The sequence below is a fragment of the Salvia splendens genome, chromosome 16 (assembly GCF_004379255.2).
Source record: "Salvia splendens isolate huo1 chromosome 16, SspV2, whole genome shotgun sequence".
Taxonomy (NCBI): Eukaryota; Viridiplantae; Streptophyta; class Magnoliopsida; order Lamiales; family Lamiaceae; genus Salvia; species Salvia splendens.
Window position 1 is genome coordinate 24,808,796 of NC_056047.1, and position 11,043 is coordinate 24,819,838.

Genomic DNA, 11,043 nt, shown 5'->3' on the forward strand with positions numbered 1-11,043 from the left:
CCAAATTCCTATGCTTCTTCTAATGAGTATATGTAATGTCCAATGGTTGAAGAAACGATTCTCCGTATGCATCGTATGCCTCAATATCTGATCGAAGTTATGCTAGTTCTCTCTCTCCCGTATCAAGCTGGACTATTTTCCTTGTTTACTTTACTTGTGATGAACTTATCTGTTTCGTATATGGATATTAGTTTTTTGGCGTCAACGCAAGGCTAAGGAATGTGATTGATTCCGACCCTCTGATTCGATATGTGATGCAAAATCCTGAGTTTATTCGTCGGTTATCTGCCCCTCATATTGTGAATGTAAGATGTTAGACCCTCACTATATTCAAGCTACTGGAATTGAAGATTGAGTTTAAAGTCATTTGTGATTTGTCCTTTTAAAAGTCAGTTTTGAAACATTAACCCTCTGTTTATCACATTGACTACTTGTACTCTTATCTCCTTTCAGGCAATCCTGGTTTGTCAAAAATCTTTATATAATCAGGCGAGCGAGTAAGTCTTCTGTTTTGCTCCTTGGTTCATTTCTACGAAAAATTATATCAAAAGTTGCTTCTTTACTTCAACATAAGTCTGTGGCTTGGTTAATTCACTTCATAAGCTGTGTGTTGCAGAGAAGATAGAAAAAGATCCGATGGATGGACAGGTACAAAAGACAGTTCGTCCCTTTGATACTCGTACTACATACAAACACGATTGTTGAAGAGCTATTTTCTTTATATTGGTTCAACTTCATTTTTCTAATTTTGCCTTGCGAATGACTTTACTCGACACAATCAGCTAAAACTGCTCATAGAAAACAGATTGAAGTAACCAATTGCATACGAAATAACAGGTGAGGGTGAAATGACTTCTTTGGAGACATTGCAGAAGCTGATAGACATGTTTCGTGATCTTGCAACTCATGCTGGTTTGCTTCCTCCAACTGCAAGCTCAAGTCAAGCAGGTTGCATCTCTATCACATGGTTTTCTAGATATTCTCAAATTTGTAATTGTGGTTGAGTTCTTTTAAATATCTTTATCATTTTTATAAATGCAATTTGCAGATGGAAGAACGAATCGAAACTCATCTGGTGTACTTGATCTGGAGGGGTTGCCAGCGTCTATACTAGCTATTACGAATTCTAGTATGACCCCATGGTTGACGAAGCGATCCAACACATGTTACAGAATCCTCGATTTCTGATTCAGGTTAGCTAGCTCTCTCTCTCTTTAACTTTGATACTTATATATTAAACTCATCTGTCTCCTTCCTATATGGATCTTAGTTCTTTGGCTTCACCCCAAGGCTAAAGAGCGTGCTTGCTTCCAACCCTCGGATTAGAAATGTGATGTTACACTAACCTTGCAATAAGTGCTGGCATGATTCCAACTTTTCCTCGAGCAGGTTACATCTCTGTATAACTCTAGTTGGTGATTCTTCAGGACCGGTGCTTTATTTTGGTGATTTATCGCAGATCCCCATGAATACGGACGTACTCAACTCGCCCGCTTACAGGAAATGGGCTTCTCCAATACCATAGAAAACATCCGAGCACTGATTGCCACTGCAAGCAACCTTCAACAAGCAGTCGAGCGCCTTGGACGTTATCAAGGTTAGGTTGATATGTTTTGAAAAAGTGAAAATGACCAATCCAATATATTGATCCTTCCATTGTACATACACTAGTTTTTTAATACATTAGCAATTTATGATCATGCTATCTGATGAGTGATGGTTGTTTTGATGGCAAATTATCTGTGAAATTACTATGATGCTTCTCATAATTGAATTTGATTATCGAAGATTGAAACACAAATGCTCCACTAATTTGTTACTCAGTTGAATCATCCGGCAATGGCAACAAAATCCTCGTTGCATTCGACATCCACAGAGGCCATAGTTGCTGTGCTATGATGACGATTAAGAAGTTAGCCGTAGGCGACACGGGAAGCCATCTAACATGGACACAATGCAAACCGTGCACACAATGCTACAATCAAACTATACAGATTTGAGTTATGAGAGTGAGAGAGGGGCATGCAATCCCAATGGGATTGCAGAAAAGATGAAACCAGAGAAGATGAAATTGTTTTTTCTGTTTTACTATGTATTTTCTTTCACAAAATGGCTATACTTTATATATTCAATGTAATTTCTACATGTACTCTCTTCAAAGTGGATGATTTTTAACCTTAATTTCGGATTCATGCACAATTCTGTTATATGGCTAATCCCAACATTCTATTCTTTGAATATTTCATTAATTCCAACCCTAACTAATTCTTGGAAGGTGACGTCGTAGTGTCCAGGAACCGCCGTAGCTAAGCTCCAACTCGGACCGCCTGTAGGGCTCGACAATTAATAATTACCGCCTCCGAATAGGAATCATATTTAGTGTGGGCACGGATTTTAATAAGAATTTAGTCAATTACAGTCTATTGTGTCTTATATTAGTACTCACTCCGTCTCATCGATATCATACGTGAGTGACGATATGAGATTTTAGCAGATATTATTTGTTGTTAATTGAAGGAGAAAATATATTTTATATATTGACACGAGAGAGAATTTTTTCTGAAAAGGAAAATATAATTATATGATATTTCTAAAAATGAAAGTGTGATATTTACTTAAAAGGACCCAACCTAAGGAGTGATATATAGGAATGAAATTAGTGATGATGTTATAAGGAGTGATATATAGGAATGAAATTAGTGATGATGTTATAATAAGTTTAAGTTTGCAGTTGTAGCCAAGGGGACCATATTTATTTCCATAATTACTTTTCCCCTGTATTTTGAATATTTATCCATTTCCTTAAATCTCAATTTTGATGTGTTTTTACAAGCTTACAAACAAAATTCAATCTAACAAACAAAATTCCATACACTATATATTATACACTCAAAATGGTGCAACCAATGCAGACTGTCAACCAACCATTCCACAATCACAATGGACAATGGTGGTCATCTTCCCCCGGTGCCGGCATGATGAGTCCTCGGTGGCCGATGAGAAGTACTTATGGCTGCAATACGTTCTAACTCCACCACGACCTCCTCCATTGAGGGTCGCTTCTTGGGCTCCGATTCCAAGCATCTAAGTGTGAGCTTTGCAGCCTCAAACGAGGCCTTGGACGAGTACTGCCCTTCCATCTTACGATCCATTAGTGCCTTGAGCCTCCGGCGATGGGAGAGGTCCGGTTGCAACCATTCAACCAGGCTCTGCTGCCCAGTAGGCCGTCTAGTGTCGTGCGCCCTCAGCCCAGTCATCATCTCGAGCAGCACGACGCCAAAGCCATACACATCACTCTTTACATACAGATGCCCTGTTGGTGGTATATATCATGTATTTATATATCACATTGTGATGATAATAATCAAATAAACGAAACGCTGACTCACCCGTCGCAATGTACTCGGGTGCAGCGTATCCGTGTGTGCCCATGATCCGAGTTGTTACATGAGTATTCTCGCCTGCAGGCCCCAGTTTTGCTAGTCCGAAATCAGATATTTTTGGGTTGTAATTCTACAAACGCCAACACAAATCATCACCAAATGCATAAGAAATAAAGTGTAGGTTTTTTAACTTTGCAATAAAATCAGGCTAGTTGAAGCACAATCGCAGAGAAACATACGCTATCGAGCAGAATGTTGGACGCCTTGAAGTCTCTGTAGATGACTTGCTTTTCAGAGGAGTGCAAGAAGGCGAGGCCTCTTGCTGCTCCGATAGCTATTCTGAGCCGTATGTTCCAAGATAAAGGCTCATTTGCAGCATTTCCTGCAATTCCAGAAAAGGCTAGATATTGAAATGGAATAGTGTATATTTTCTTTTCTCACTTTCTTCGTTTCAAACTGTATTCTTACTTCTGAAAAGATGGTTCTCGAGGCTCCCCCTCTCCATAAACTCATAAACGAGTAATAGCTCCGGATCCTCCAAACAGTATCCCAAGAGCTTCACCAAGTTAGGATGTGAAAGCCTGCCTAGAAAGTCCACTTCTGCCTGCATTTTCAGATCAACAACAGTCAATGAAATTTGACTAATTTCTTGTAAATTCATTAGTGCAAACACATGAATTATGATCAGAATCATCAAATGTACAAATCACACAAAAAGACAAAGCCTAGTTTGTCAATATTATTCCTTTCTTAATAATCATAACACTCCATATCATGTGATTAATGAGAGCAAAACAACCTAATCCAACCTAGTTGAGTTGTATTACCTGCCATTCATCAAAGCCTTGAGTGCTTTCCTGGTTGAGCTTCTTGATGGCAACCATCATCCCCGTCCCGTGTCGCAACGGGAGGAGAGTATGCTGATCCACCCATCCCTTGTAAACTGTCCCAAAACCACCAACCCCCAACTTCATATCACCCCTGAAATTCCTGGTAGCAGTCATCAAATCATCAAAGCTATACACCTTGACATTAGGAGAAGGCAGTATTTCTCCATTAACAACACCTCCATCATCACTCACACCATTCGAAATCTGGCTAAACCCTCTGCTGCTGTCTGTCGTTCCACCGTTGCTATGAGTAGCTACAATCACAAATACCCCAAAGTCAACCACACCATTTCCAAATCAAGAAAGAGCAGCAATTCATTTGTATACTAAACAAAAATAGATCCCAAAACAAGAACCCAAATCAGGAAATCAAGAAAAGTAGCAAAGTTTCCCTTTTTCCCCTCTTTTACCCAAAATTGAGGACTCCCAACAAATTTCTCAAAAGCCCAGAAAGAGTAACGAGCGTAAAACCTTGAGTGGATGGTCCACTGGAATTATTAATAGCAGGAAAAGGGGTTGGATCCGCAGCTGGCTGAGATCCAAAGCAATTTCCCATTTGAATAACTTGACTCCCAACTCCCACAATAGCTCAAAGATTAAGCAATTCCTCCTCCCTCACAATTGACTTAGCTCCTCCAACTTAAAGAGTGAAATTTGGTGTGAAGGAATTACAGATTTTGGAATAAAGATGATATTTTTATGTATATATATAAATTGGAAAAGGGTGTGGATGGAAATTAGTGTTGGACTTTTGAAATCAATTGCTAGGAAATGACGATGATGTTTCTAATTCAATGACTCGTGCATGAATTTATAAAGAATTTCTCGATGACCTTTTAAAGCATATACACTATTTTTGTACGCGCCAATATGCATTTACGCTGCCGGCCTGCCCTGAGGGATTCCTCTGAAATTTACACGCTCATTCCATAAAAAAACGGTTTTTTTTATTTGATAATAAAGTGAACTACAAAAATTATATCCGGCTAATACAAATGCATATTTGAAATATTTTACTAGAATAAATTACATTAGAGATACATGAACGATTACAAGATGCAAATAAGTGTTGGACTTTTATAATCAATTGCTAGGAAATTTCGATGTTGTTTATATGATTCGAATGAATATCTCCATGACCCTTTTAAGCACGTATGGTATTTTTGAATATTTCCATAACCTGTTTAAGCATGTATTGTATTTTTGTACGCGCCAATATCTTTTAAAAATGCATTTATTTTATGGTGCCGCCGCTCTAAGCTGAGGGCTTCTTGTGAAATTTACACTACCTATATCCATGAAAAATAGTCTTTTCTTTATTGCTTTGTTCATCCAAATTAGTTTCAATTATTGATAATAGATTCTTCGGATGAGTCTACTTTTAATAGTAATATTTTAATATTCCCTTTGTCCCACTGTAATAGAGACATTTTATCTTGAGCAATAATTTAGGAAAAATGATAATAAATACTTAAAGTGGAGATTTAATAGAGTAATAGATATCAGTCTTTTCTACAATATTATCTCTCTTACTTTTTCTTCTCTCCACTTTAACTATTTGTCATCATTTTTTTCAAAACGAGTGTTAAAAAATAAGTGTCTCTACTACAATGGACAGTTGGACGAGGAAGTAATATTTTTTTTCTATTTATCTTTTACTTTATCATATTACATTTAAACTTATGTTGTCCACTGCTATGATTATTTTTCGTTGGAGTAATAGAGTAATTCAGAGCTTAAAAAAAGAGAATATATATATTAGCGTGTTATAAGAAATGTCGATGATGTCATTATACAATATTATTGATTCATTAGGCTCTTGTACCAATATTTTGTTTAATTCATTTTTATAAATTTTTTTGTTTCATGGGGATTTTAAATTAATGCATTTTTATTTAATAGGTTTTTGGTTGAATCTCTGTTTAACGGTTTTCATAAATTAATTAAATCTCTTGTGTTAATTATTTTTTTTCTTTTTTTCTTATTTATTTTAAAATTTATTTAGATGCAATATGTAGTCAATAATCATTTAAAAATGATAAATTTACAAGTTGATAATGGTAAATATCAATAAATTTTTATTTTCGTAGTGATTCTTGAGCCGATATTGCTGCATAATTAATTTCAAGTTAAAAAACTTGAAAAAAATTGCCACTACAAGAAAAGTTAATTAAATTTGTATTAAACATAGATCCAATTAAATTAAAAATATAAGTATCAAAACATTTTAAATTCAAATGCATTAGGGTGAGGATTTAACAAACAAAAAATTATAAAGGATTCTAATGAAATAAAATGATTTAATAAAATAAAATATATTAATATAATGATTGTATTTTGCGATTAAAAAACTATAGATGAATAGGATCGTGTGTTACGTCTTGGAGTTTTATATACTTCTTGGCAAAATTCATATTGAAGCATGCAATAAAATGGAGTACTTATAGTAAAATTAATATATATCAATATTTTTTTATATATTATGATCTAATGGACTAACTCGAAATCGAATGCATTTAGGTTAGTCTTGATATTTTAATCCAAAAAAGAATTCTCATTGGTAGGATTGACATTTATATCTAGTGGGTAACATATAAAAAGAAAAAACGAATACATATTGCTATTCTTTGACTGATTCAAATTCCTATTGATTTTCTCTTTGAGACAAAATTTTGTGAATATGTCAAAGAGATTTGCCAGCTGTTATCATTAATTTCTCAGATACTAAAGAAAATTATTTATTGTGAAATTGCAGGACTTGTTAATCTATATTGTAAAACTCAGTGTCGTTACTAATTTGTAATTGGTCATCAAAGCTTAGAGTCATCGGAAAAAAGTCAAAAACATATAGTATTGTCTTTTCTTAATAGAAAAAACTTTTGATTCGATATAAATTTTATTACATGGTTAATAAATTAAAAGAGATATAAAAAGAAAAGTAGTTGAAGAAGAAAAATAAGTTTCACTTTATAAAAAAAAATTAAAATAGAAAATTTCTATTTTTAAAAAACAGATCAAACATCAATTTTAATGAGGGTAATATCAGTTACGTTTACATATTAACATCAGTAAATACACATTAATAAAATATGATTTTAAATATGATTTTAAATAGCGGAGTTTCTCTTCCATGTGTGTTTAGAAACGAAAAACAAAATCATACTAATACATAAGTTATGGCTCTCAAATAAAAGTACTATAACTTATCATTGCGATGCAGCGTTCATAATTAAGTTTGGTTTACCAATTTTTTCTTAATAAAAATGAAAGTACTATAAAGATTTCATACAATTATTTTCATATAAAAATATTATGAAAATCAATACCCCTCTCTTCTAGGATAACTCATATTTTTAAATTATTGCATAACTTTTTGATTTAAATAATTTTTTTTGAAAGTATTCATAAAACTAAAGAGAATTTTATATGAATTATAACAAAATTCTAATTGCAGATAATTTTATATGAATTATAACAAAATTCTAATTGCATGATATAATATCAAAACTTAAAAAAATGATATCGTATTGATATTATGTTGATGATGTTTGTGATGTTAAGAAAATGATATTCCTATGGATGGAAAATGATATTGAGTTCAACAAAAAATTAAAGTGTGTTGTGCTTTTAATGGAATTATGTTTCTTATTGAATTGATATTCTAAAAGTGCGAAAATAATGTTGGTCTTCAGTAATAATGAGTAGAAGGAAAATGGAAAAACGATATTTTGTTTGTTATTTTCGATAGACTGATGTTTCTCAAGAAAATGATACTTTTAGTAAGGGAAAATGATACGTTCATTTATCTATAAAAATATTTGCACTTTCCATTTTCGTCCGTCCCACAAAAATATGTTCATTTCATTTTTAAAAGTTATATCAATTTAATAATGTAGATCTCACTATTCACTATGACTATTTTTATCAGCAACCAACCAACCCAACCCAACCACCCACTTTTTTAATATTTAATTTATTTATATCTCTTTCACATCATCTTCCACATCATCAACATTCATCCAACCCAACCACACCATTTTTAATGGTTTATCAATGACCACCCAACTACGTCATTATATATTTATTTTTATATTATTTTTTAATAATAATTATTACATGAAATATTTATTTTTGCAAAATAACATTTATAAAAAAACACAATAAATGACAAACTAAAATTTATAAAAATAAACAAATAAAAAATTGAAATTTTGGGAATCGAAGAATGTATTATTCTCGTCATTCTCATGGTAAGCAAGGAAACTAAAAACAATTATATATGTATTTTTATATCAATTTTCAATTATAGAATTACTACATGAAACATTTATTATTCTAATCCTCCTCTATAGTTAGCAACAAAAGAAATTAAAGGAATATGAAATTATATGAAAGAAGAAGGATTATAGGAGGAGAAAAAATGATTTTTTTTAATGCAAACTATAGCAAATGTGGTATCTATTTATAGAGGATGAAAAATTATATATTTTGGTATAACTTTTATATTATTTAATATAATATATTTAAGATACATAAATTTTAAAACAAAAAAATTAATCCCTCCGTCCCTGAAAATTTGTCACCTATTTCCTTTTTCGTCCGTCCCTAAAAATTTGTCACCTTCCACTTTTACCATTTTTTTAATGGACCCTACATTCCACTAACTCATTCACACTCACATTTTATTATAAAACTATTATATAAAAGTAGGACCTACATGTCACCGACTTTTTGAACTCACTTTCTATTACATTTTTTAAAACTCGTGTCAAGTCAAATGGTGACGAATTATTAGGAATGGAGGGAGTATCAACCAATGCATACAAATCAACCGGGGTAGACGAAGGGAGTATTGTATTTTCATTTTGACATAATGGCGTTTTTTTTAACAAACTGATACTTTGAAGAAGTGATAAAACATGGATTTTACATGCATTTAGGGTTAGACTTGATTTATTTTGACTGATTATTGTGTAATTTTAGCGTCATTTTTTCTATATTACTAGCAATTGATTTATTACTGAATTTGTGGAGTTTTAAAAGTAAAAAATGATTCAGACCATCTACAAGTGTATACTAAAATCTAAAATGGGATAAGTAATTAGCTCCAATAGTACTGCAAAACTAATACTATCATTTTTATTTTTGGGAAAAAAATGTCTATCCTTAGGTTTATACTAAACTCAAACCCAAAAGTTTTTCAAATTTTGTGAGTAAAAATACATAATATAGAGAATATTCTTTTAAGTTTGAGTTTAGTTGTAACGACCCGCTAAAACAATATTATTAGAAACAATAATGTTGGCGTAATTATACACATATAAGTGACTTTTTGCGTAATTAATTTCGAACTACGATAGAGGGTTGTTTACGATCGAGTGTCGTTGTTGTTTCTAACGTCAGTCAAGTATATATAAAAAAAATATATGTATAATAAATAAATAAGATCCCAAAATTTAAAATTTTGATGTCCGATACATCCAACAAAAGTCCAACAAAATTTAATCTATACATCGTACGTTCTAAGCAAATTGGGTACTTCAGCGCGGCCAGCCACGAACTTGAACCGATTATATCTACATCAAATTAAATAAACAATTAAATAAATACCAATTAATTATTTAAATAATTAAATAAAAAAAAACAAAAAAAAACAAAGGGATAGAGCAGATCCTAGAGGATCAACTTTTCAGAGACATTAAATGCTTCATTTAATTTGAGATAGGAATATGTACAACTTGCTACCCACGCCACTTTCACCTCCATCTTTTATACATCTACGTAGATATCACACTCATTTCCTTTCACCCACATCACCATCACACCATCTATTCTCTCTATAATACTCCTTCACAATCGATTTTTCCCTAATTTCAATTCTCTGCAACAAGAACTCACAAGAACAAGACTTATCTCAATCAAATTCAAGAAACCGTGAACCAAACTTGAAACACGGAGCTATCGGTTGTTTTCTCAAACTCTGTTCAAGGTATACTCCTTTTCACAAATTCAAAGCTCAAACTACTCAGTTCCATTCTCAATTTCAAATCTTGAACATATGCTTTTGCTCTCAACATAACATCATACATCACTCCCACGCTGTACTCGGAATTAAATCAACAATCATAATTAAGCGAAGATATGAATTAACATAAAAATTGGTTAAAGAACTCATCTTTCGAGGTAAATCGGGGCGACGGAACCGGCGGAGAAGCCGACAGCAGCGGCGACGACTCGGGGCAGTGGCTGACCGCAGCCGCTGTGGCCGAACCCGACGGCGACGGAGAAACAGCAGAGGCCGCCGGTGTGAGGATCGACGCGATGGTGGAGGATCTGGACCGCGACTACAAAGATTCCTCCACTCCGGAGCGGTGGCCGACGGCGAGCTGCAGCGGGCGACAGCGGCGTTCCTCCTCGCTGCGGCAGCAGCTTCTCCCGGCGACTCTGCGACAGCGGACGGACAGAGGCGGCGAGGCAGCAGCAGCTGGCGACTTCCTCCGCGGCAGCTCCGACGGCAGCGTCGAGCCGGAGAGAGAGTGACGGAAAGAAGAGAGAGAGAGAGAGATTTGTCCAATTTGGGGAAGAAGTGTGAATAGTGTTGAGAGAGGAAGAAACCGATAGTGGGGGTGGAGTATGTGGGTTTTGTTTTTTTTTGTTGGACTAATAAATTAGTTACTTGGGCTAAGGGAGGGGAAGAATTTAATTTTGAGCCCAATTCCTTTTAACAATTGGGGTGCAGTAAATAAATGAAGGGAAGTCCAATTTCGAAA

The 11,043-nt window shown here is 33.9% G+C and overlaps 1 protein-coding gene and 1 long non-coding RNA gene across 3 annotated transcripts; one reads left to right on the top strand and one right to left on the bottom strand.

Moving 5' to 3' along the window:
* Window positions 1-2,751: 2,751 nt before the first annotated feature.
* On the bottom strand, window positions 2,752-5,052 carry LOC121770090 (probable serine/threonine-protein kinase PIX13). Of its 2 annotated transcripts, none has more exons than XM_042166893.1 (6): window positions 4,745-5,052; window positions 4,211-4,527; window positions 3,852-3,987; window positions 3,623-3,783; window positions 3,390-3,513; window positions 2,752-3,313 (listed from the first exon to the last, which is right to left on the bottom strand). In XM_042166893.1, exons 1-6 carry the CDS (start codon window positions 4,827-4,829, stop codon window positions 2,955-2,957), a joined length of 1,182 nt encoding a protein of 393 aa, XP_042022827.1. In that variant the 5' UTR covers window positions 4,830-5,052; the 3' UTR covers window positions 2,752-2,954. The 2 variants fall into 2 exon arrangements, with proteins under 2 accessions (XP_042022827.1, XP_042022828.1); XM_042166894.1 differs by having other exon boundaries at window positions 3,623-3,765; window positions 4,745-5,051.
* Window positions 5,053-9,693: 4,641 nt separating this feature from the next.
* LOC121772738 lies at window positions 9,694-11,043 on the top strand. The gene is made up of 2 exons (XR_006044390.1): window positions 9,694-10,262; window positions 10,442-11,043. It is a non-coding gene; the product is annotated as an uncharacterized LOC121772738 (long non-coding RNA).